This window comes from Dendroctonus ponderosae, unplaced genomic scaffold (genome assembly GCF_020466585.1).
Source record: "Dendroctonus ponderosae isolate FM_Combo_2020 unplaced genomic scaffold, Dpon_F_20191213v2 Dpon_F_20191213_5, whole genome shotgun sequence".
NCBI classification, from domain to species: domain Eukaryota; kingdom Metazoa; phylum Arthropoda; class Insecta; order Coleoptera; family Curculionidae; genus Dendroctonus; species Dendroctonus ponderosae.
In genome coordinates, this window is record NW_026018715.1 from 7,189,800 (window position 1) to 7,216,987 (window position 27,188).

Below are 27,188 nucleotides of genomic sequence, written 5' to 3' on the forward strand. Positions count from 1 at the left end.
TTCTGAAAATGGATGACTTACGTTATGCAGTTATCATTGAAATGTTTTCAGGTTCCGTTATGAATAGCAGAATAAGTTCAGATCGCAGTCGACAGAACTCAGAACGCGATGATCACATTTCGATAGATATTCCTAGCAAAAAAGGTGGTCTGCTGGTTTTGCCATCAGCCAAATCGCCGGAATCCTCTCAGTCATATACTGAACGACCGAAATTCCCTGAAATCCAACATGTCACGCCTGCTGCACAACAAAAAACTCTGTTTGATCCCAAAAATCCTAACAAACCGATTCTTGTCAAATCTCCGGGAAGTAGAGTGTCAGCTCCTGGTTTTACCGAAAGTTCGACCGAAGCCCCCAAACTCTACATGACTGATTCTAGTGGAAAATCGGTACCTATTTGGTACAATGAACAGAGGTAAATTGAATCGAAATTCAAATAGGTTATATTAAATATTGAATTGTATTTTTTTTACAGTGAAGATTTCAAATCGAGTAATTTCAAAGAGTTCCTTCGGGACATAAAGCGGGCAGACTTTGAGCTCCAATACATAATGGACAGCGGCCTACTATTGGTCAATTACGATGCAGTGGATAATTTGAGGCAGTTTCTGAAGCGCGCTCTAGAATTTATGCTGTGTAAAGCTATCAAGTTTTGCCAAACCGAGAACGTCGAACAGCATATTTGGAAAATTCTCTACTACAATATCATCGAGGCTACTAGAAAGGCCATGGTAGATGATCCCGACAACAAACCTAAATATAAGAAATTCCTGCTGAATATTATCGACGAGGGTAAGATGGAAACAGCTGCTTTGATAGGGGGGTTTGCTGAAAGTCATTTTTAGGTACCAAGTACTTTGAACGGCTAGTGGGCATTCTGGAAGATACGTTCAACTTCAAAGTGGCTAATTACACAGGGAATAATGCCATGGCACCACATAAAGGTTCAGGGAACGCCAGGCTGGCCTTGATTTCAACACAAAAAATTTTCCTTTTTTTGGGTGACCTGGGTCGATACAAGGAACAAGTGAACGAAACCACTAACTACGGCAAATGTAGGCAGTGGTACATCAAATCGCACGAAATTAATCCCAAGAATGGAAAACCGTACAATCAATTGGCTGTTTTGGCTGTTTATTCAGTAAGTGTTCAGTTTGAATACGCATTTTGCTTAAGATAATTTGTTACTTTGACTTTCAGAGAAGGAAATTAGACGCTGTATACTACTACATGCGTAGTTTGATGTCATCAAATCCCGTGCCGTCTGCAAGAGAATGCCTGGTTTCGTTGTTTGATGAAAATAGAAAAAAGGTGAGTTACTTTCCAATCAGTGTTTGTGGTTTTTTCAGATTGTGCTTTAACTTTGTCGTTTATTATTACCATTGCCCATGTGGAATACTTATCAATTTTCTCTCTTTAACATGCTCGCCGTTTGCGTCACAGTATCTCCAGCAGATATACGTATGTATATTCTACAACATTTGCCTGTACGTTGCACTATTTTCCCGCCGCTTTTTAGTGAATGCATTAGTTTTCTACCTATTGTGACTTTAGACTAGCAATGCTAATTGGCAGTGGGCGAAGACTGTAGAAGAATAATTCTCAGCTCATTTTTTTTTTACTCTAAACTATTTTTAACTTAGCTTAATAATACGTCCGTCTACATGAAATTTAATTCATTATTTTAATACCGAGTACAGATGATCCCCGTGTATATTCAGTAAAGTATTAATTCTTATTGAATTTTGTTATTTCTGTGGCGCTGACCGTATTATCCACATTTGCTTCTCACTAATTCTTGCACTTATTTATTTATCTACTTAAAATGTATTTCAACGGAAAAGTCGCAGGAGGTAGTGCTGGCAGATGGAATTATTTACGGTAGAGAAATAAAACATCATCCTCTGAAGAGCGCACTGCTAGATGGGAAAACCTTTAACACCTTGTACAAGTCTCCAAACATTGCTGATTCGATTCGATCATTAACAAGACAACCGTTTCTTAGTATGAGCAAGGGGAGAAAAAGCGCCGCGAAGAACGTCTAGAACGTCAGCGTCAGCACATGAAGCAGAAGGAGTCTGAGGAGAATGGTGCTGCAAACAGCCTCAGGAAGGAGACCTGGATCCGTCCTGATGGAGGCCGACGCTTACATAGAACCACTAAAGCGTTGGAAGACTATCTGCGCGACTCTGAGGAGGAGGACTTGGCTGCGTTAAGTAGCGTAGAGGTAACAGTTTTTTGGAGTTTCTTACAGATCAGTTATTGATGGTCATTAGCGAACTAATTGTTTTCTGTTCAAGGGATGCATGAGAAATTGTTAATTTTTTTTAATTTATTTTTTCAGGTTAATAAGAGATTTGTCACCAGCTATCTACACGTTCATGGAAAGTTAATAACCAAAATTGGGTACGTCCTTTACAGTTTTATTTTTCTTATAGTTTGTACATTTAAATTGAGCCAAAGAATGTTTTCATTTTTCTGTCTATGTGTCTCTTAAAAATGTTTTGGCAACAATATCATGCTCCTTCATTTTTTTTGCTGTTGTTAAGAAACATTGTATATCCAGTGCACCTGTCCGGTGCGTGACTCATCCTGCAACAGCAGCAGCTTTATCCAACTAATCGGATTCTTATTATTGTCTGGGCATGAATGCCCAGTTGAATTATGCCCCCTGTCGATCGGCGGCCCTTTTTGTTGCCATCGTGTCGACTAAGAACAATGGATTTGCTGCCCAGTTCAAAAGGCCGTGGCAGGTTTATAAATAGCGCAACGAGAGGATGAGATGCTAATTCGTGCTACATTCATTCAAGTACAAAAAGGGCATTATTGGCATCCGCCACCTAGCAAGCAAAATCGCCTAATGATCGTAGTAAATTTTCTTAGTAATCCGTAATCTAATTACGTTGACCCCGAAAATAACCGACCCGTTGTAAAGGTAATATTTCGCGGTATTAATTGTGATTTCTTTTGGCAGAATGGAAAGCTTCCAAGATGCAGCCATGCAGATGCTGAAAGAGTTCCGAGCGCTTTTGCAACATTCTCCTGTATCGCTGCCCTGCAACCGATTCCTCCAACTTTTGGCCCTGAACATGTTCGCCATCGAGAGTACACAGCTTAAGGGTAAGTGTTTTTCATGCTTTTCCCAAGTCAAGGTACGGCAATGAGTGCCACGTAGTAGCACCCCGAGGGACTGTTTGAAAAATCGCAATTAAACTGTCAACCTGCCGTAAATTTCGTTTAGCTGTTTTGCAAAACAGTTACAACGACCAGATTCTTGGTTTAACTGCCGATAAATCTCGGGTGCAAAATCATAAAGTGATAAAGCTCGAAATACCCAAATCGACATAAATTTGCGAGTGAACAACCGCTGCCCGTCTCCTATTTTAACTGATGGAATGGGAGCTTCACACCGCTTTATGGCGGAAGTTGCAAATCGTTAATAAAGGCTTTTGAGGGTTTTTCTAAAACGGTTCGTAAACCATGGCGAGTCTTTTCATGTGGCACTTAAAATGTGACCAAAGTGCCGGATAGGATTTCTAAGGAAAAGCATTTAACGCGTTGTTGTACGTTACTTTTAACAGTACAATTTTTTCATTTTTTATAATCAAGTTTTACAAAATTACATTTCTGTGTAAAAGCAAGCTTATATGAAGAGAATCTTTTGTGTTTAGTTATTTTCGTCGTTCAAATTAGCTTAAGCTAATTTTGTCTAGTTTGCCCAAAACTGCCTATTAGTGGTTCTCAATCTGGTACCTCATTCGTCTATGAAGTACTCAGGTACCGTTGATTTTTGCCCTAAGGTGAATTCCGCCGATTATTGCTTAGGTTGGGCCAGTACTCATCTTTGTAGCTTATTGCCTTCCAGCCTAGGTCAATTTAATTATGATTTCCCGAAAAAATTCCCTTTGCTGCCATTGAAAATGTGGGTAAGTGGGCCGGTCGCACACTGCATGGTACCATTAGTAAAGTTAATGGCCTTGCTGTTGGTAACTTTATTCCCATTGATTTTATTTAATTGATTTTAGCCATCTCCCATCTCTGGGTTTTCATGTTTTACCACTTGAAAAGGTGTGACGCTGTAAAGAATATGTCTATGTGGGAGACTATGAGAGTATTGGTTGCTCTTACTTGAGCTTCAGGAATTTGTCGTAAAGGCAATTAAGAAGTTAATAGGACGTTTTGAGGTCTCATAAGGCAATTTTTCAGTCAGTCAACCGGATTAATTGAGTTCATCGACAGGTCGAATGGTTTGGTAGCCATTCTCCTAATCAATTATGATGTTATCTGTTCAAATTGAAATAATGACCCGAATAAAATTTAGTCACAATGCCCGGTATGCTCGCGCTCAAAAGTAATTTGGCAAAGAAATGGGCTTTTTTGCTGATGCGGAATTTACAACGGAATTCTATTTAAAGTTTTTTTGCTCGCTATGATCGTTTCAGAGATGAATGCCTGCTCACTGTATTGTGACGGTCGACCTTGCAAAAAACACCACCAACTGAAACCGTAATCCGATGGATGATTCTGAGGTATCAGTTTAATCATTACTGTTTCAAGTTGGGCAGTCATTTGGTCAGGGCGGTTTAGAAGAGTCAGTGATTTCCTTTTCTTCTGCCATCCTTTCCAATGGTTGCTTATACAAGGTGACATTTTCAACACTTGCAACCTGAGAAAGGCAGCCCCGTGCCTCTAGTGGCTCATTCTAAAATTCTATAAAATGCTGTTTGCTAGCATTCTACCTAATTCCACATTTGATCAAGCAATTATCAGTCATGCAATGAAAAAGGAATAAATTGAGGTTTCCTTTAACTAGCTGTTCAAAATGGTTGTCGTTATTTTTTCAACAATAATGGACCTAGTTCTTCTCATTTAATAAATTAGTCTAATCACCGATTGGAGTTTTGCCAACTCAGGTTTCCGAAGTTGGAAAACGTCAATCTTTCTTAGAAGGTATCTTTCATTAGCTAAGTTTTCTCAAAAATTCCTTACCCTTTACGCAATTAAAAACAAGAAAAAGCTAATTTTTAGGGATTAATCTCGGGGTAAAAATATCCGATAAAAAGATCACTGTGATTGATAATATCGAGCTTTCGTTTGATAGTATTAAGGGCTTAAGCAAACTTTGTAACTTCCAAAAGTGCTCATATTTGATCAAATGGAACATATTCACATATCTCGCAAACGGTTTACTTCAAAAAGATTCCAGCCCAGCATATTAAACTCTATTACAATACTATCTTCTTAATTATTTAAGCTTAAAAGTTGTAAAAGAAGAAAAGAAACAGAAGAACATTTTTAGAAGATGAAGAAAGTTGAGCTATGAAGGTATATAAGATCAGAAAAATAGCAATTTCTAAAGATAATTTCGTTAAATTTGTAGATTGCCATACAAGTATAGCATTTTTAACGAGGTTTACAATCACCTAATACAACTTTTTGGTTCCCGCCGCTTTATCAGAAACATGGCTTTGAGAACTTTTTCAGATTTTTTCTCATTATCGAAATATTCGATTTACAATTGCTTAAAATGTGACCTGTTTTGATATAACGTTGATGGGCTGGCTTATCTGTTTAAATGCGAACAGGGTTTTCTTTTGAAGAAAGGAAGAACGTGTTTGGGTTTTTCTTTTTTGGTTTGGGTTCACATTTTTCTCTAACTAGACATGCTGACGAATGCTTATTTTCATGTGGTTTTACTCAGCTTTGTGTCTTTTGTTCGTAGGTAGTAAATAACTGCTTTATTTAAATAAAATTTAATTACTTTAAAAACATAATTTTAAAGATTTCTGTAACAATTACTCCCCTTTCCGGGTTTTGCGTACAGTTGCTGCATATGCGGAAAATTGATATTGCCGTTCTAATTTTTTTTAGTTTTCGGCGTTACGGAACTCACGTTGATATCTGAATCGTTATTATCCAAAGGGGAAAAAACCTTTATCTTCAATCAATGTTGATCTTTCGATGCAAGTCGCATCGGTGCATTGGCCGAAAGTCGTGCCCCAAAAAATCCCACAATTCATTTTCCCCGAAACCGATAACGATGTATAAAGAGAGAGTCTAACTGTTCATCCGGCTCGCGATGGGAAAAAAGACGAAAGGAAGGAAAAAAACCGATTCAGTATGTGGTTATGTATAAGCGAGTCTCTGTGTGTAACCTGTCAATATTGATAACTTGTTCGGGATATTTTTAAATCTTCGACCGACCAAAGCGCATAACGGTCCGGGAATGTTAAATATAAACCGATTGCTGGGTCTGATATGCCGAACATGTTTTATTGGCGGTTTTGTGCAGTTGTTATTGACATGGAAACAATCATGTGAACTTTAGGACATCGACGAAGCCAGTCAGTCATTTTACGTAAAAAAAACTTTCTTATTCAAAACTATTTTCATCATTCTTTGGAAGAAAAATTTTGGCGAATTTTACACGTTAATTAAAAAATAATCAAAATATGCAAATTTAGTGCTCTCACTATCATACCTGATAAGGCCCATGGACATTAATTGGAGTTTCGAAACTGCTTTTTAATTATTGGCCACAAGATTGCAGGTCTTCGATTTGGCAGGCAAAAAATGGACTTTAATCGAGGTTCGCCTCCTTGTTGATATCCGGGCAATAACGGCAATAAATGTTGCCAAAAATTTTAATTTTTATGACAACTGTTGCAAGGTCCTGTTGGGTTTTGTGCATATTAGGAGTAACGGAAATCGGATGAATGAAAATAATTGCTTTCCCATGTTCGACTCAAGAGCACCGTTTAGAATTGGGGAAATTGATAAAATCGTTTTTTTTGCTTTCAGCTTGAGACATTTACATTGCAGCGGAAATGTTATTTCAATAAAATCATCAATTATAAAGCAAGATTATTAAGAAAAATATTTTAAATTTTTTCAAAGTGTAATAATATGATGCATTATCGCAACCTCCTCATTATTTTGCCGCATCAATCTAGCTCTAACTAGATCGCGAAAGTACTGTATTTTGCATACTACGATTGTTAGTGCTGTAAAAGGACTCTACAATCAAGGGAATCGCAAGTTTGATTGCCGATATTCTGATTGAAAAATCAATTATAAAAACAGTTGCAGAGTTGTGTATTTTATGGCGAAAATGCTCTAGCAACACGACTGGCGCCATGTCCATAAAATTACGAAAAAAACGGGAAATGTGAAAAAAATACATCAAGAAAAGAATGGCATGAATGCGCTCACGCCACGAGATCGTTTTCTGGTTTCTTCTTCTGCTTCTTCAGATGAAATACTCTCTCGGACATTAGCATAAACCGGTTGCAGGTTTACTCTACCTAAAGCTTTGTCCACAACATGGATGATATACTGGGAGTGAATGTTTACATTGGCCGGATTACTGCACAGTAGTGAATTTCATATATTAGCATGGCTGTGGTTGACAATAGAAAAAAGGCTTTATTTCTGGATTATTTTATTTTCTACCTTGGTTTTTTTGTTGATAGAAACTCTAACAGCGAGCGAAGAATGTCACTGATTGATTAAAACTTATTTAAAGTATAGGGAGCGTTAAACGCAAATAATCACAGCCATAGTGTGAGTTGAGCTGAGAGCATGAGCCGCGGAAAATTCCTTTAATGTTTCGTCAAAACACCAAGACACACCATTTTCTATCGAGTCTGTTTTGAGGAAACAATTCAATTAATTCATTAATATCAAAAGTGAAAATTTAATAACAGAACTGAAAAATTGAGAGAGAGCTATGAGGAAATAATAATTGAGACTATAAAGAATACAGGATCAATAAAATATGAGATTAGCAAACACCTCTAAAATAATACTCATAGTACGAATTTAAAAAATGAAGACAAAACAGTGTAATAACTACTGTAAAATGGCTTACAAAATACCGATTTACTGTATTTTATAGGCCGGGAATGTGTTTTCAAGGTATCGTATTTTTTTATAAACAAATGGCAACAAGACCCCAACGTTAATAGGCTTTTGAATAAAAACGTTAATAAAACGTTTGAAAAAGTACCTAAACAAAAAGCAGCATATTTTACAAGAAACCAACACAAATGAAAGGACTATTCGGACTAAAACGGAAAAGCTGTTCATTTAGGAACTGATTAACTTAATAGTTCATTAAAAATCATTCCCGACTGAAACATGTTTACATAATGGTGGGTGCAAGTAGTTTCCTTCTCCCGTATTGATTTTAAAGTTGAGTCATAAAAATATAATCGCGCCCAGTTCTATTCTCATTAATTCAACTTCTCTTTTCTGCACATCGTGGCTTCATATTAAATTCCGGCCAGATTATGTAATTGACCACGGTATTAGGAAAACTGCTGAGAATTTGGCATAAGGCGAATATGGACGAAAGGAAAATCTACGCGCAACAATAGGAGTTTTGAAATTAGAAATGTGATAGAAGGCATGAAAATATAGAAGAATAAAATGGGAAAAGTGCATGGTTTTGCAAATATTTATCTCAAAAGTGTAAATTGAGGTTGAGGAAACGCGAAAGAAAATGACATATAAATGAAGTCAGAAACAAATAGAAACAATATTTATCGAACAAGAGCATTGAGTATTACTTAAAGACAGCATTTTGTTATTATTTTAAAGTCCACTACTCTTCTCAGTCCCGTTTTTTCATCAAGTCATTTTTGGGGTTGAGTAAGATTTTTACTTCGAAGTCACTACGATTTTCTTTCTGTTATTCAACGATTTTAGCTGTGTAACCGAATCTTCTAATCATTTGTTGGAGAGGAGAATCAACCGCAAGGAGACCCAATGACATATATTTTGTTTAAACACTAATCTGAAAACCAAAATCCCAATGCTGGCAAGTTTAATTGTTTCTGTATCTTTGAAACGCGATTATTCGAAAACATTTGGACAAAAAGCAACAAAGTAGTAACTAATGTAAAGAAAATTGAACGGCCTTTAAAACTATGTGCCACTTGAGGCCCCTTCCCATTTAAGATTGATAAGATTCTCAGGGTCACATGCACCCCTCTTAAAGGGTTGAAACAAGGAGGCTAAAAATATTCATTTAAAGTGTCCCCCTTACAAATAAAATTGACGGTGCAAACATTTATTGAGAATGGACTATTGAAAATATGGTAAAATGTAACCTGAAAGAAGGAAGGATTCAGAAAAACAGGAAATGAGACAGAACAAGACTCGTTTGGGCAACAATATGTGGAAAATATTGCAGTTGGGCAGACAGAAGAAATGGCTTTCGTCCGACGAAATAGTTTCAGTACTGAACCCAAAACATTACCAAGCTATTGCAAGGGTGGAAAAAGTTTAATTAAAGTTAATTTTACATTAGTCAGTAATTATTATTGTATCGAGGTAAACGGTCAACTGTTGGATATACTGACCCAAAATCCCCAGTACTTTCAACCATCGCTGAACCTGATTAGAAGCACATTCACTCTGTTGTTTATTCGCTATGATGAAGAGCAGCAAAAAATTTCGCCTCGGCAGAAGAATTCCAAATCCGCAGTAATAGTAAAACGAGTTTGTTGACCCGCTATGGCGCTACTGGCCATTAGCATCATCATCATCATCATCATCAACGGGGAGGAAAGAAGAAGACTGGGCTGATAATGGTACCATCAGAGTTAAGAAACGACCTCGAAAGAACGCCTGCCGGCCAACGTTCGGCCTTGAAACAGCCTTCGGCGGCCACAATCGACGCCGATTTGGCGACCGTCTTGATTAGATGGACTGAAATCGGCGCATTTGGATCTAATTTTTATCTTCCATCGCCATCGAGGCCATCATCTTTTAACGATCTTTACTTTTGATGGATCTTCAGAAGACACAGCTAAGAAGTTTCAAAAATCCGTTTTAGCCTTGAAGTTCGCCTTCACATTTATACTTGATTGCAAAAGATGTCCAAAAGACTCCCACCATTATCATACCTGTTGCAACGGCAACGGACTGTTAGGTATTAATTTGTAAATATATTTTGCTAATTAATAAGTTGTCATTGTTGAGAGCATAGGCTGGAAAACTTTTCCATATAATTTCGCGCTCAGAAAGTTGCAATTAAATCTAATGTAAAAACATTTATTAATGACGTTAAAGTTCCCAAACTCTCGTTCGAAACCTCCGATTTCCCATCCAACCCCAAAGTAAAGACATTTTTTAACAAGGGTCATTAGGCATTATTTGGTTGGCAATAATATGACCATATCTGGGGAAGAGAATTACGGTATATCGTATACGAAACTCGACAATTGAGAAGGTTGAATTTCGCCCTACCCATTTTGGTTAATATTTTTTTGTTTGACGTGGGCAGCGATAAATTCCCGGTATATTAACCTGCCGAAAAAGTCGGTGCTTATCTATATCTTGGGCCAGGGTCTTCCTCGTCGTGCACTCTCAAGCCTTTACAATAAAACGCCCACCGATTAAGATAATCGATTTGTAGGAGGATTTTATTTCAAACGGTTCAGTTCCAATCTTGGCTTATATCAGCTGGACCAGAGGCATCGCATACTTCATTTTGTCACGGAATATATTGATTACTTGTAAGAATTTTTGATGATATGAAGACATAATACGCTATTGAGTTTCCTCCTCCAACATGAATATTATTTACGGAAATATTTTCTGTTAATGGCCGTTTTTGTAAATACCTCTTTGTTGCATACTGGCCGGGATGGCCAGTTGATGTCCTTTGAATCGGAAGAGTCAAATATTTTGTCCTAATTGGTGTCTTATTCTGCTAAAATATGAATTAACATATCTAGAACACGTCCAACAAGTAGTGCAATGCCGGCTCTGTGAGCACTGGTAAGGGGACAGTTCGAGCAACTGGGGGCATCTCTCACTTTTGCTAACCTTGTCAAGGTTGCCCGTTTGAGGTTAATAACATAAGACGGCTCCTCCGGTCACCGAAGAGCACATCCACTATGAAGAGATAAAATTAAAGAAGTCCGTCGTTTTTTTCTGTAATTTGAATTTAATGCCGCTCTAGGTGTTTTGTTCTTCTACGGGCAATTGCTGTAACTCGGTTTCTTCACTTGGTAGATTGATTTTTTTGTCCGCAAACTAAGTGGGTTTCGGTTTAATAACACCATCCTCCATCTACCATTTCAATTACATGCCCAAAGTTGGCGGCATTAATCGACTGATGCTGTCTAATTAGGTGAAAGTGATCCAAGTTATACGAAGAATTAATATTAGCAAATTAAAAAAATCGACCACATTCTCGAATTCATTAACCAGCTTTGTACTATTTGGCACAAATTCTGGCTCGTTTGTTCCATCAATCAAAATTTAATTAAAATATTTCAAGAAGGTGCTGATGGATATGTAGCGGTACTTGCTAATTTGAGAATTTCACCAAGTCATCGGGTTCACCATTTTAAATACGCCGTAAATTTTCGGTAATCGCGTTTAACAGCCCGAACTTCCCGGAACTGGCCACCATGTTACATGATGAACCTAAGCTGTGATCTACATGTCTTCAGCAGGAGGCATTATGGGTTGTTATCGCAGATTATTAACAGCTGTTGTCCCTTGAAAAAAAGTCTCCTTAATTTTCAACCGTCAAACTCCTTTAGCGACGCCCAACACAATAACGAATGGCATAACGGTAAAACGTGAGTTTCAAGAAAAAAAACACACTTCACATACTTCAGAGACGATTTAAGTGCAGAGGCTTTTTTCCGGTTAGTTTTACGCGTGGCCGCTTTTTAAAGCAACAAAACAAAGTGATGAAGAATGTTAATCTACCATCTTAACAAACCGAATTTGCATAAGAATTCGTTGATCTTAACTTGGGGTTAATGTTGTTCGTATTTTTGTACTGGCGATTTTAGATAAGATGATTTAATGTCGGAAGTGTAAACCACTTCAGCTTTACATAGAATTTATCTGGTTCAAGTATAATTGTAATTTTTCATTCATTCAATAAATGTTGGATTGCTTTTGGAAAGTTATCGGTTTTAAGCAAAGAACTGATTTAAACGATCCGATCAGGCCGGGATTTTAATTAAACTTTTTATTCGTTCTCTGTCCGAGGCTCAGTCGTTGATTTTATTTTATATAATTAAAATACATGGTACGTATATTATTATGTTGCGAAGAAATAGCGCAGGGGACTTAAAAACAGTCGTAGAGGCAGAGAAGAAGCGGCGATACGGCCAAATCCGTGTTATTACGTTAATGTACCGGGATTAACCGTAAATATAGCGAAAGCGAAGTCATGCAAAAAACACACTTATTATTAAGCAAATTATTTGGCCATTATTGATTACCACCAGAGCTGGACTCGGTTTAAAACGCTTCCCATTTGGGCCAAGCCATAACTAGAACACTCTTGTTTATACAAAAATATTTTGTAAAAATGATACATGTGGCATAGAATATTTGAAAATCTTTGATGCTTATTGTCGTTGGGACATGAAATTAACTAAAAGAGAAATAATTATTTATATCACAACTAACTACACATATGTATGTAAAACGCAAAATTGAATTCAATAGTACAGAAAATGTAATTAAAAAAATCTCCTTGAATGTTAAATTGGGTGGTTTCTTGCAAGAATAGTTTTGTTTTAAGCGTTTTGATTATCATCTTAAGCTCTCGGAAACGCGAAGAGATAGTCAGTCGCGACAGTTACATTATGGCAAAGTTTTGCAATCAACACAACCGGTTTTATAATTTTCCAAAATTAAATTATTGCCGGTAGAACCCGGTGAAAATCGATTCACTTGTCACTTCTTAAGATGCCATCTACTCGCATTGCCGAAACGTTGTATAAAAATATCATGTAATGAGCGGATAACATAACCAGTTTCAATCAAACAGTTCTGTCTGAATCTATTTGAGCAGAACCTAAAGGCTCGTCTGAATTGCAACTGGTTCGGTATAGATATTGATTGTGTTTTCGTCGAATACCACTAATAAACCTGTTCATTAATGAACATTTATGTAACAAATCAAAACAAGACATTCACGATGTTAAAAAGCGCATCCCACGGGGTTTATTTGGAGTTACGCACACGGCTGATGGTCATGGAAGACGTTAAATTACCGTAATCAGCTGATTGCCGCCCATCACCTTTCTGATTTAAATTGATTCGTGCAAATTGCGTATACGTTGAGCACCGATAATTATGCGGATCACTCGCGGATGGACGTCGGAAAATGTGGGAAAAAGAAGCGAATGTTAATAGGGATGAAAAGGGAAATTAGTTACATTTAGTGCATTAAATTTGAACTTTGTGTTTCCTACAAAAAATTATTCATTATCTTTGGCTTGGTGATACTCCTCCTGTTCATGTCCTGGCATATACATTTTTGGAATCATTATTTCGCAGTCAGGTTTCATGATGCAGCTATTAAGTTAATGGGAGAAAAAACGACCATTTCATGCATATTATGGTTTGCCCAATGGGCCCGTTAGCTGAAGAAGTGACTGCAGCAGCGCAATTCTAATGATCCACTACTTGACCGGTGTTTGTCCCCTGCTTGACCCCCAATTAGCCTGCCTACACGTACTGGAATATTGATAATGCGCATACTTCCGATGGTTTTGTACCGTTCGCGACTTTAGAGCCGAAACAAAACCCATTAATAGGGAAAAATGCACACCGCAAATGCAAATTAGTGGGTTCTCAGGTATACGGAACGTGGAATGGACCACGCACTTACTTATCGGAGAACACTCCCAATCTCACAGTCGCGCATAAGGCGCAACATTGTGATTAAAATACCGTACGAGGAGTCGCAGAAACAAGAAATAATATTTAAATAGGCACCAGCAGAATTCTATTGGCTAATAAATAAAATGAGCCATTGCGAATTGAGGACTTCCGCGCCGCTCTTCTAGGACACCACCACGTAACCAATCTCGGCCTCAATCTCGAATTGCTCTTCGCCGAGTCTGCATTCGTTTCTGATTCATTCAAGTTCGGTGCAATCGCAAAATTCACTTCATCTAGCTTGTTTATTATTATTTTCATTCTATATTTGATCCTCGATTTCATATAGTTTCATATCGGATGCATCAGTTTCGATGTCACCTTCGTCTTCTATATTTGGGCATTTTTTCACAATTCAAGTTTTCCTCTATTCTTTGAAAAAGTTTGCAATATTTACAACTTTTCCGAAAAAAAAAGTATACACAGGACAAGTAAAATGTGTAGACTTGTAAAAGGACCAACTTTCAATTAGAATCAAGGACCAAGGAGTTTCACTCTGACTCTCATCTCATATCTAGTGTTAAAACGCAAATTGTACAACCTTGCTTTATTGCGATCGATTTATTTTTTAAATAGGCAAAACCACCATTTCTTTTTTTGTATCAACATACAATTTTGTATATCAACATACAACAATCACATTTTTTTTGAGTTTTGTACGAAATTTCTATGAAGTATGAATTTAGCTCAATCGAAAGTAACAGTTTTCTAAGCAATATTGAAAATATATTCATAATTCATCAAAGAATTATTTTAAATGGGAATTAAAAAAACCTGATTTGAAAAGTAGCTACAATCAAATGCAATTACATCGAAAAATTTCTATTTGTGTTTTTATTTCTCCATTCTAAATAATTTGTGTATTTATTCTTTCAATTTTAATAATGAACATTTATTTCCTGTGCTTAATAAAAACGCAACGACCTTTTGGTTTCTCAATAAACAATTTTGTAATTGAAATATGAGATTATTTTTGGAGAAAATATAAAATCTTCTTCACGGTAGATTGATGCAATTTCATATTTGAATATACTTTTGGATTTTAATCAACATTTTCTAAGGGCGATTTTCGATGCTGTTAAAAAACCGTTCTTTCAAGCCAAAATAATGTTTTCTTGCAAAAAAATCATATCTGATAGTTGACATTTGCCATTCTGACCATGCTGAACTTTTTATAAAAAATACATTTTTTACAGAAATATTAGTTTCTTACACTAACATACTTCGTTTACGAAAAAATCTTTCATTTAAAATTCAACAGAATTACTGAAAATTTGTCAACAAATGGATCAAAATCATTTTAACAAACCATAATTAAAAGTTAACAAAGGACAGTAAAATACACTTTAATCAATTTTAAATAACACCTTGTAGAGAAAACGAAGATGTCAGCAAACCTTTAATTAAGAAAACATGGAAACAATGAGAAAGAATATGTGAGGGTCCAGTGAAATTTGGTGAAGTAATCGTAAAACTCAAAGTCATTCCATGGTACTGCTCTGTTTGGATCTCGATGGAAAACTGAAATTAGTATTTTTCCCAGCGGTAGCGTGTTCGGCATTATTTGGTCGTAATTTTGATTTACACGTGACTTAAATGGTGCTTTTTCAGTTAGTTGAAATAGTCGCGCACGTATTGACAGGCCGAAGAATAAATTTGCGAAATGACTCTTTGTTGGAATGCAACCTATTCAGATTGAGCTGTTTTGAGCGCGAGGTTGTTGCCATTTGAACAATGTGCACACATGAACGGCTACCAGGAATCTCCACCATTATAACGCTAATTTGCTTTGTTTTTCAATTCCAGATTCCAGTATTGAGCAATCGGCCGGTTACCGGTCCGAGCTGCAGGAACGCGCTCTCATTGTCTCCCTACAAATGTTCAATCTGATTCTGGAGCGCTGCCTTTCGATCCTTCAGGAGCACTGTACCGCCAACTGTGAGCAGGAACAGTCTGGAACGATGCTGGATTCGTTGCCGCATGATGCAAATGTTCTACTGCCCGCCATCAAAATTTGGTGCGATTGGATGCTATGCCATACTGCCGTTTGGAATCCTCCGCCTAGCACTCACGACTTCAAAGTAGGGTGAGTTGTAAATTTTATACTTTTGCATATACATGACGACATAAGTTTTCCCATTTATTCATCTCGGGCATCACCGCGACTTTTACGTTAATTCTATTCAAGTGCTTGTTGATATCTTCTCTAACTGGGGATCCTGATGGTTCTTTATTTATCGTGATGTAGTTAAGGTGTTAATAGTTTTTCTGACTTTTACAATCGCCATCACAAGGTCGTTTCTAACTGTCTTAATTACATTTTTTGGAAAAAGTATTTTTATGCATCAGTAATTTATCTGACAGAAGTGAACCAGGTCCTCCATACTTGCATATTGCGAGATCATGCTTTCTGACTCTCTCCTCTACTTGTCTTTGACAAATCATGGAGTTAATTGCTGCTTTCTTTCTTTAGTTCCTCTATCATTTATAATACGGACTTCTATCTGGTGATTTGTATTTTGTTCAAAGGGACTCTCTAATTATGGTTATTTGTTAACAGGCCATCGGGTGATCTTTGGTCCAGACTGGGACTCTTGATGAACATTCTGGAACGCATAGCTCCCGATCCATCCGAGGTGTTTGTCAACGAACCCAAAGAAGGTACGTTGATTATATTTAGCTGGGAAAAAGTGCAATTGCAGACGGGATGTGCTGCTGCAGCATCCTAATTATAATAATTGCCATCCTCAAACCCGGCTATTATGTTACGGCATTCAGCCCACTCGCTCGGCGCATTAATTACGAATAATTAATAGTGAAAATGGTGAAAAAAGGCGGCTGCATAGCGAGCCCAGTAGGGGATGAAAGTGGAGCATTAATAATTTCGGACGTGAACGTATTCATTTTCATTGCATACGACTAGTGCGTAATAGATCATCCTGAATGATGCTCCCCTTGATTAATGACGCTGTTACCAAATTAAGCTGACTGTAAGATTACTAGAAGCGAGTAACTTTATCATTATTTACTGCTCATTTGACTAGCCAGGAAATTGGGGCTGCGTTCAAGTTCATTCAAAACCACTTTAAATTTTAATATAGTCATTTGGCAAACTTAAGGCTCCTTCACATACAGTTACTACTTCGTATTGTGCGTAAAAATACACGAAATTTACGATTTAATTTAACCTCTTTCACCTAATTAAGCCGCTTGATGTTCTTTATAATTTACAATTTTTACATATCTGGCGTAGATAACTTGTAGCGTAGGCAAACTTACCGTTGTACAATGTGATCACAATTATGTTTCGCCTTTCATGAGTTTTGACCATGATATCAACGGCTTTATACAGACTATAAAAGTTTATTGAAAATTATTAAACCCCAATCATTTAAGAAATATTCAAGTTTATGCCTTAACTAAGCGAACAGAAGGGGAAGGATAATCTTGATCGAATCGATTGAAGCCTGGGAATAAGGTGCCTACGATTTTAGAAAAAAAAAGAGAACAAAACATTATAAAATTTCGATTTAAAATAGATACTTATGAATATTAGAAAGAAACATTAGCTTGTCAAATAATTGAATTTTAAATTAGAACGAACTTTTACTGAAACAGTTTGTATACATCGAGAGCATTTTTATCACGGTTATTATTTTAAATTCAAGTCTTTGTCTAAAGCGATTTTATTTTCTTTCATCCATCATTAATTAATTATTTTCAAATTAATATCCATTTAAAAAATAACATATTTTTGGCTCCTTGTAATTTCCATCTCTATTATTTATTTTCACGGTTAACTTGGTTTGTTTTCATCTATTAGTTTAATCCTGAAGAAGGTTATGAACTTAATCCAACGACTGATTTAAGACTCAAGGGTTTTTTTCTGAAAACCACATAAGTCATAAAAAATTGTTGCAGTTCTTCCTTTTGTCGATTGAAACAAACAGCGGCAATGCAGCAATGTGTTTTTGCACTTTACCTCTTGTTTGCTATTTTTTTGCTTTATCTATTTAAGCTTTTGTTTTTATATTAAAGGGATGCGCTAAGCATTAATTCAACTAGCAAATTATTAAACAAATATGATCTCTCTACCCTCTATCTGTATTGTATACACGGGTCTTAATATGTAATAAAGGCACTGAATTCCCAAAATTAAACATCCGTGACTTTTTCAGACCTAACGACGATTTGGTAGTAAAGGCTTAATTAAAGTAAAGGGTAATTCCTGGTTATTTTTAATGTTTTGGTTTCATCTTGCAGAAAAAAATTAAAACCTTTAATCCATGCAAATGTAGTCCGACGTCACTGTATTTGTTATCAAGTTAATTCCACGTGCCCCTTAGTTGATTGAGTCTAATTGCATTTTGTTCCGAGACAACGAGTGTTACACAAGCGCATTTTTAAGGCCTTTTGGAGCTGTCAGTCATAGACAAAGAATTCCTGAAGAAGTAATTGCGGTAAAACGGCAGGTCTCCTTATTATTCTCAACTCATTATACATCGAGTGTAATTATTTCCGTAATTCTAATCAAGTTTTTGCTGAAAGGCAACACGCGGTGAGGATTCTCGATCGCAATGAGCAAATGGTGAATAAAAGTCGAGGGAGCGAGTAGATGCCCCCGCCCACAAATTTGACGATTCCATTTCGGGAGCTTTATCATTCTTGCACTTTAGAGCTTTCAGCTTCAAGACAATGTCTTCCACGAAAGGTTTTCAGTATTTTTTTTTCTTTTCTAGATCACGTGGTCGTTCGGTTGCAGGAAGATGTTACTCTGAGCGGATTTACGCCGCTAATACTACATGACCCAAAAGTAACGTTTGCACCCTCTAGTTTTGACTTTGAGACTGCTCAGCTGAAATTGCGCATCTCCAAGCTGTTGTTCTTCGGCACGGTTTTTCTCTGCGGCCTGGAACCGCCCGTACTGAAGCTGGAAATCGAAGATGATAGAAAGGAGTACGTGTCTGTTGTCTGTACCGATCGTGGGCAGGATTCGCCTCGTGAAGAAGCTGCCTTGGTAAGTAGATAAATAAAATCAAACATTTCTCTTTTAAACCCTTGTCCTAAAAAGTCCTTGATGATTGTTTTCTGAACGAAAAGCTTTATTACATGTATGTAAATTTATTTTCTGATGTGGTGGACCATTAATTTAATTCGCTATGTAACAAGACACTTCCTAATGGATTTTCCTGACAAGAAATTAACATTATTAAGTGAAAGCTCAATAGACGATAATTGCTTTTGAAATTCCGTTGACCTTAAAGCAGAGACTTCGCGACAGTGCCATTAAGAAAGTTCATTAAGACCTGGAGAACTTTATGAAGGGCGCCGAAGTAATTGGTCTTGTTGCAAATTGTCAAAGATCGTGGATCGATTTGAACTGAGATCTTCTATGAATATTGTTTAATTTTCAGACTAGAAGTGATGAGTTTCTGTTGGAAACATTCAGTGGCGACGAAGAAGAGACGTCGGATGCAAATACCGATCTTATAAAAGCTGAGCTTGCGACTGATGCGTCAGCCGAAATCCAGGATCTGCTCCACAGGAAATTGGAGCTGGAGGAGAAGAATCGGAAGCAAGAACTTCACCAGCACCGTGTAATGGTAAGTGTTTTTTGGTTTTATATTTATTTCGCTGATCCGTTTGACTCATTGAACATTCGACCTGCACTGCTAGGGTTCAGGCTGGCGTCGCTCTTTCTAGAGCAGCACAAGCTGTGATCGGTAACTCAGATGTAGAAACTGAATAATTCAAAGTGGATATCTTTGAGTTGCGGTTTTCGTGCATTCGTATGCATTATTCAGTTTGGGAATGGGCGCCAGTGGCGCTTGCTTTTTCTTTTCTTAAAATTTACCAGACATCCAAATCTAAGGAGGTTTATTACGTTGTTGAGGGCCATATTTGTTTAAATTATTATGCGATTTATCTATTATTGTTATTTAAAATCTTAAACTGTTGCCGGTTTGTTAAATCGCAAGCAAGTACGATTCACGATAATTTTTTCGCCACACAATTGTTACCGCACCGTAAATCAGTATCGATTGTACGCTTCTTGGCGTGTTTATAAACAAATCAATCTCGGCTAGATCGAATTACAACGCTTCATACTTCATTTGAGACAAGGAGCTCGTTGTCGGCAATTACCGCCCGAGGGATTAACGGGAACCGAATTTGGTTGCAATCTGCACTTTAACGATCACGACCCACGCATCTCAACCTCTAACATTACTTTGTAAATGGCTAATACTAGATACACGTGAACAATGCTGTTTGGTAAATGAAAAATCATTCGACACTGTACTGAAGATTGTATAAGAAGAGCTAGGATTACATTAATTTGGCTCAAGGAAAAACTGGTATGCACCGGAAAGTTGTTTTTAAGAACTGAATTATATGGAAACAGGGCGGTTGTATATTACAAGCGATCTATTGCAAAATTTGACTTACGAATTACGACGAGCTTTTCTTATGAGGCATTTCAAAAAGTGACTTGCTGTATTAAATGATATCGTAGCAAAATAAGTAATAGTCTAAAAAAATTCCCAAAGTTCCAAAATTTTCCAAAATCCCTAGGAACCAGAAAATTAGTGCAAGAAACAATAAATATCCTGAAACATCAACAGTTCAAAGCTATGAGAAACAACTGGTATAAGCAAAAGCATTTTAGAAAGTTACCTTTTTAACTTACAAAAAAAAGGTTAGCAAAATAAGTACCTAAATTATATAAGTAATAAACTATTAATAGTTCAAAACTGCATAGCAAGTATTATAACTTAGCATACGAAAATAAATAAGCTACGATTTTCAAAAAAACACAATATAAAATCAGCAAAACGCGAAAAGGAATTCCGCAGCATAAAATCCACAAATCTGCACACGCGAGCATCATAAATGCCATCAAAGAAAAATTACAACCCTGGTTGCTATCTACTTCTACGAAATAAATTGTCGTCCGGATCCAGACCGCTGAAATTCCCTAAAACCACATTACTTGGTTTAATTTAGAACATCCGCAAATCTATAAATAGAGATAGGCCATTTCGAGGCCATTCCTTGAAACTTGTGAGTTTCGGTATATTTCGGTCGTCGTACAACAGAATTTCTTCCTGACGTTTCGCAAGCACGAATAGCTTGCATCTTCAGAGGTGGTTTGCTTGAGAGCTTATTAGTACAGTGTAAGCTCTCAAGTAAACCACCTCTGAAGATGCAAACCACTCGTGCTTACATAACGCCAGGAAAAAATTCTATTATACGACGGCCAAAAAAAAACGAAAACCTCACAAGTTTCATATGCAAGTCTGAAAATCCCTAGCGGGAAACGTTTGGCAAAAATAATTTGTTTTGTGTGTTAAACTTGGAAAAACAGCACGAAATCTAAATTAGTAGGCGAGGACCACTTGCAGCCTCTTAAGGCGCTATCCGCTATACCATCACAAAGTAATAAATAAGATTTACATACCTTTGGGTACTTTAGTGTGGATTCTGGGTGTGGATTAACTTTCAAAATAGCAAAATAGAAATTTACAACAGAGAAACAATAATAATTAATATATTTGCTTTGAAGATAATTAAAATGTATGTTCGCAACAGAACACCCCAGATGACATTCAACATGACCATTTAATGTTGAAAAACTGAATGAAAAAATTAAAGTTTGTAAATCTGAGAAATTTCGTTTGATAATACATAACAGTAGTGTTAGGTTTATAGTGTAATTGAGAACAGAGAAACACTAATAATTGATTCAAAGCACACAGGAGAACGACATTTATTTTAGATGTAGACTGTAATACTTGCAAAGTCCAGCAATCCAAGCAATCAGGAACTCCCTCGTTGTTTCTCGTCGAATAATTATGTGCTACAATATCATAAAATACAAATAAAAAATATGGGACTAAAAGGTCTACATCGAAACCAGGGGAAAATAATGCCAAACTTACCGAAAGCTGCATCGAGTCGCCTGGAAAGAAGGAAAAAATGTGTTTAGTACCACAGGAAATATGTCCAAAGCCATTTCATTCGAAATCAGAAAAGTAAAGAATAAGAAACATAAAGAAAAGCATTAAACTTCAGTTGTTTTTCCAAAAATGTACGAATGAGTTGAAGCTAAAAGTTGTAAATTATATGAAGATCAGAGATCATTCTTACCAGCTTTAAATAAACTGGTGCCCCCATTCTCCTTTTTACGCCCATTAGGTAATCCTCAAAAAGTTCACACTACACTTGATCACACAATGAAAACGCACTTAACTTTAAAAACTCTAATGCGGTAGTAATAGAAAAGATCTACTACCGCACTTGCCATAAGGGCCACAATGATTCTATATTTCCGATCTCAAAACGCGATTCACACTAGGCAAAGGGCAACATATTTCATCCATTGCCTGTAAGGAACTGACTATTCAAACAGTTTTTAGAACAAACTCATGTAATTTCGAATTTTTTGCCGTATTTCTAAGGCACCGATCTACCGAAGCAACATGATGATATAATCATTTGCTCGATCGCCCTTTGGATGATCGCCTTGCTTTGCTTTGCACTTCAATTTCACTTTTTTCATTGTTGACAATTTTGTACAAAGTGCCTGTTCGCACAGTAATATTTTCTAAGGCAGGTTTCACGTTAAAACTCGTTTTTATGATAACGTGAACAAAACCGAACGGCGCATTAAACATTTTCATACTAAATTAAATGTTTGCTACCGAATTTTTATGAAGTTTTATTCGTTTTTTTATGAAATTTTCAGCCATTGGAGCTTGATGTTTGGTGTAAAGGCTGGCTCACATTAAAGCGACAGAATAATTAACTTGATTTTGGGACGCGCTACTGATGATTTTCTTTCTAACTAAACAAAAAACTGCGACAACAAACGACCTTTTATAGCTTGATATGTTGTTGAAAGGCTGCCTAAATGGCAGCGCCAMTTTGAAGCTAAGTTACTTATTGTAAATGTTTCACTTGTTCGGGTCATTAATAGCGCAYTAATACATTTTTCTATAAGRAATTATTTATTATTTAATTTGGGGCCTTTTTCAAAAAACTTACTTAACAGGATTTTTATACTTTGAATAATATTACTACAGAGCGTTACAAAAATACCGCTCACATTTAAGTTATTAGTTTATTTTATATTTTCTTATAATTTGCTTAACAGCACATGGTTTCTGTTGGCCCGGATATGGCATGCCAAACCTTTCGCATGTTCTTGAGATTACTTAAATACTACCGACATTTTCAAACGGTAATTGACGTGACTGCACTGAAAATTCGCAGCAAAATGGCAAATAAAAATATTAAATTGGCAGACAAAATTTTGGAAACTTTTACCATAAACTTCATACAAAATTTAGATAATTGTTCGTTTTATATTTGTGTCTATTATAAATCACATAAATTTATTACTGTTTGAGGTTTCCAAATTAAAAAAAGTCTGAAACTAATTTTTTACATTCTGTATTAAGTAATTAAAATTATAGTTAATAAAATTATATAAAAAAATTAATATCGGATGTTCCATATAAAATATGAACCCGTTTACTTTGCCTACTTCCGGCAAGTGTATATGTTGAAAATATTTTGGATCGTTTGTCCGCAGTGATTTTTCTGTCGGCCAATTTTTCTAATTGTAGTTTGCCATCATCTATCGATCAAAGTGGTTCCCTGTGGGTCACCCTGTTTATCCTTTAATTTTCAAAGCTGTTTTAATTTGTTTGGGTTAGTTTTCAGGTTTCAGGAGCAATCGATCTGGCTCTTAGACTAAAAAGTTTGGAGACTAAAATGGCTTGACCATAGGCAAATATCGATTACAATCTGTTTTTCATTACACAATATATAATTTGCAAGTTTAAAAAAATGCAGCAATGGGATGTAGAACCAAACAATCTCTTGTTTATGTCTTAGTAAGTCACCCGTTTTCTTCGAATCCAGCTCTTTTGTGAATCATTGGCATTGGAAGGGATTACGCACTAGATTTCTCGGTAGTAGTGCTTAGGATTCTTTGATTTATCTAGACAAAAACCCATTATTGTATAGTGAAAATATAACGGGGGGAGTTGAAAACATCATGTTTTAACTGGATTTGGCTATTCCGAAACTGGACAGTTTTCAATATATGGATTGAGTCAAGGAAATTTTGTTTTGTGGTCTGAGAACCATGCGTTTTGACTGCTTTTAAACGAAAATAACTCTTAGAATGGGACTTTTGGTGACTTATTGGCTATACAGATAATAGTTAGCAATGTAGTTGCATTAGATCTATAAAAACAGGAGCTTTTAACTGCTTTTTAACCATGCCGAATGATTACACGTCCGCAGAATCGACGTTTAGGGCTTAATTGGTTTTTGCTCCAGAAAAAAGTGGACGTCTTTCGCAGCAAGTACCTGCGAGCGGGTAATACCGATGCATTACCCGTATTTCTTCCGTTCAATGTTTACCTAACTACCGTAGAGTAAGAAATCGGTCTCTTGGGAGCGGAGCGGAGCATCGTCTAATCAGCGATGGGCGACAATGGTCCTGCCGTGATTTATCGCGTCGCACCATTCGTACTTTATCCGAGTTAATCGTAGGAATGTCAACTGGCCAGGCCGAAGAAGCGAGACCTGCTGCCACATTTGCTTATTGTTCTTTCCATAAGCCATCTGGTAAATGCAAGAAATTCTGGAGCCTGGACAAGGCATATTAGAAATGCTAGAAAATGCATGTAGTTGGAACTAGACAAATGTAATGGAGATGTAAATTCGATTCATATTTAAAAAAATTGCATGTCACAGCTTTTGAAGGTCTTGTGGATATTCTATATCATCTATTATTATTGCGGTGTGGTCTCCAAATCGCGTTTGTTACAGTGTGAGTGAATAAAGTCATCGGGTTGGAGTCGTTCAAACGCTTTGGAAATCTTCGGGTTTTCTGCAGTTTTCTAATAATCAAGGCAAGCGATGTGCAAATAGTTCCCATTCTGCCTCTGAATCCAAACTGTGTGTTATCTAATTGCTCTTCACATTTTTTATATATTCGCTGTTGAGGTTTTTAAACTTATTTAACTAAGTAATTACTAATGATTAATAATTTTCATAAATAATGTGATCAGGCACGGTATGTTTTCATCGTTCAAGATTTTTAATAGCTCGACTAAAATTTTGTCAGTGCCTGTAGTTCTGTCACTGTTAGAGTTCTCTAAAAGAAATCTTCTACGTATTCCTCTCAAGTCGTACTGATTTGAAGGTTTCATTACATTTCATATTCTCTTCCAAGGGTTGCAAATAATTTCTTTTAGTTTCTTGAATGCATTGTCTTTGTCATGTAGCTCTTTTCGGCATTTGATTGTATTTTTTGTCCAAAGCAGTATAGTATTTGCGGTCATCCAATATTTTCTTGCAATGTTTTTCTTCCTTCCAGCAAATATGCATATCATCTGCTTTTAGTTTTGATTTCGTTCTAGGCATAGTTGATATATTTTGTTCTAGCCCAAGTTATGTTGTGCCATTGCTTCATTTATTTGCTTTTGTCGACTTTTGCTAAATTCAGTCTTGCTTTTTCTTCCATTTTCTCAGTCTTGTTTGAATTTTAGGCTGCTGTGTCTGTGGTCGAAGTCTTACATCATCGCTAGAATAATGAGAATAATCGTTTCTGTGCCCAGAATTCCATATCAAAGTAATTTGTTAATAGCAGGTTCAAGTATTAAATTAAGTTCCTTAGCAGGTAATTTTTGCTGTCTGCCCATGTGTAAAGTCTGCTTGAAGACAATTCTCGGAAGGCGTTTGTCACGACACACGTTCTTTCTTCTGTTTCACATTACCAAACTCTGAAACATTCAATAACGGTGTAGGTTTTTTTCCGTTTCTCAATGACCATAATCATTAGGGTTTTATCGTTGTTCGGAGTTTTTGCAACAATGGTTATAAAAATATTAAACGCTTTCAGGAATGTAAAGTTCTCAACATTCCGTTCCAGTTTCTCACCAAACTGTCCGCTCTGAACCAAATGGATTCCCTAGAACCATTCGAACGTATATATTTCGTGTAAATTGCAACGTGCATATTGCATTATTGATGCGATCTAAATGTCGATAGAAAATCGCATCGTAAATTGTCGTCTGATCGAGGTGACGCTGCCTGAATTTCCGATTCGCAATTATTGGATCGCTCTCACAATTAGCCTGAATATGTTGATTTTTACCTAACATTGAATATTTCATATGATTAGTTGGCTTTTCTGGTTAGATGTTCTATGATCAGTCTGGGCTTATTATTGTTAACCTTTGCGAGTTTCAGGAATTGAGGCAGTCTCGTGTACCTTAGCTAGTAGATGAAAGTTACTTCAAGGCAGATTTTTTCGTATTATTTGCAAAATCAAGCGAAAGATAGCCGAGTTAACATATTCCCACCCAACATTGTCCATCTGTATTTATTGCAACCGGGAAGAACGACCGCGTGATTTATTTAGCAGATTAAGGCAGACACCCACGTCCTGCTGCATTTCGCATGCATACCAATCGTATGAGATTTTAAACGATTCTCATCCTCAAATACAACGGTGTCACTAATGTCACTCTTAAAACACAAGCGAACCGGTCGTTTCCTGCTGCCTCCGCCGCCAGTCCTGCTACTTCTTGAGTTCTTCTTAGTCGACCGGCTAAGGGCGAAAAAGAGTAATTCGCTGAATATTTTATTTGCGGAGAATCGGTTAGCAGATAAATTCTTCTGAATATTTTTGAAAATTTACGTTGTTCCTTTGAAGACGTGAATTATCTTTATTTGAACAGTACGAAAAAAATATTTAGATTTTCATGGCGTTTCTGAAAGGTTTTAGCACATCCGAAGCATATTAGAACTTAACTTATAATGTGTGGGAGCACAGCTCCGGTTAAAATTCGATTACTGACGTGGGTTTTGGTAATTTTCTGGTAATGTTTCATTTATGCATATGCAAAACTAAATAGTTCCAATGATAAACTAACATTTGGACTGAAGTCCCGTTCTCAAAGAAATTATTCAGTGTCCATATATAAAAATACATATATTAATTCCTGCATATGGCAGATAAAGGGCGGCGTGCTGTGAATGAAGAACAGTTTCTATGAAAATTATTCATCAAATATAAATGTTGATTTATTAAGGATTTATTGATTTTTTTCAATTCTATTTTATGATAAATCCCAAGCTGGAATATGCATGCGAATTGGACAGTGTTCTTTTTGCAACTGACAAGTTGTTTTTTCTGGAAAATTTAAATATTTATATCGATCTATGACAATAAAATACTTCCGATAGTTATAAATTATGCAAATGCTTCCGATACGATACCAGATGTTAAAATCTATCAAACAGACGACAAATTTTAACACGTTAACCTGGAACAATTTAGATGGAAAATAGCAGGAAATACCATATTCATCGGTCAAGGAAATATATTCAAAGAACATTCAATGAACTATATGCGTTCAAAAACTTGAACTATATGCGTTGGAAATTCTAGTAGGGGT

At 36.5% G+C, this 27,188-nt stretch overlaps 2 protein-coding genes across 5 annotated transcripts in view; one reads left to right on the plus strand and one right to left on the minus strand.

The window, feature by feature from the left end:
• The window catches only part of LOC109539532, a 49,658-nt gene that overhangs the window by 16,184 nt on the left and 6,286 nt on the right, over positions 1-27,188 (minus strand). The window lies entirely within an intron of this gene.
• LOC109539534 overlaps positions 1-27,188 on the plus strand; it is a 40,812-nt gene that overhangs the window by 6,188 nt on the left and 7,436 nt on the right. For 3 of the 4 annotated variants that reach the window (XM_048666693.1, XM_048666694.1, XM_048666695.1), the window contains 12 exons: positions 52-415; positions 476-792; positions 846-1,141; positions 1,201-1,311; positions 1,444-1,461; positions 2,006-2,227; positions 2,345-2,406; positions 2,975-3,120; positions 15,514-15,793; positions 16,268-16,368; positions 18,447-18,724; positions 19,122-19,310. In XM_048666693.1, the coding sequence (XP_048522650.1) occupies positions 52-415; positions 476-792; positions 846-1,141; positions 1,201-1,311; positions 1,444-1,461; positions 2,006-2,227; positions 2,345-2,406; positions 2,975-3,120; positions 15,514-15,793; positions 16,268-16,368; positions 18,447-18,724; positions 19,122-19,310 (2,384 nt within the window). The remainder of the gene's footprint in view (positions 1-51; positions 416-475; positions 793-845; positions 1,142-1,200; positions 1,312-1,443; positions 1,462-2,005; positions 2,228-2,344; positions 2,407-2,974; positions 3,121-15,513; positions 15,794-16,267; positions 16,369-18,446; positions 18,725-19,121; positions 19,311-27,188) is intronic. The other variant, XM_019907325.2, reaches the window with a different exon arrangement.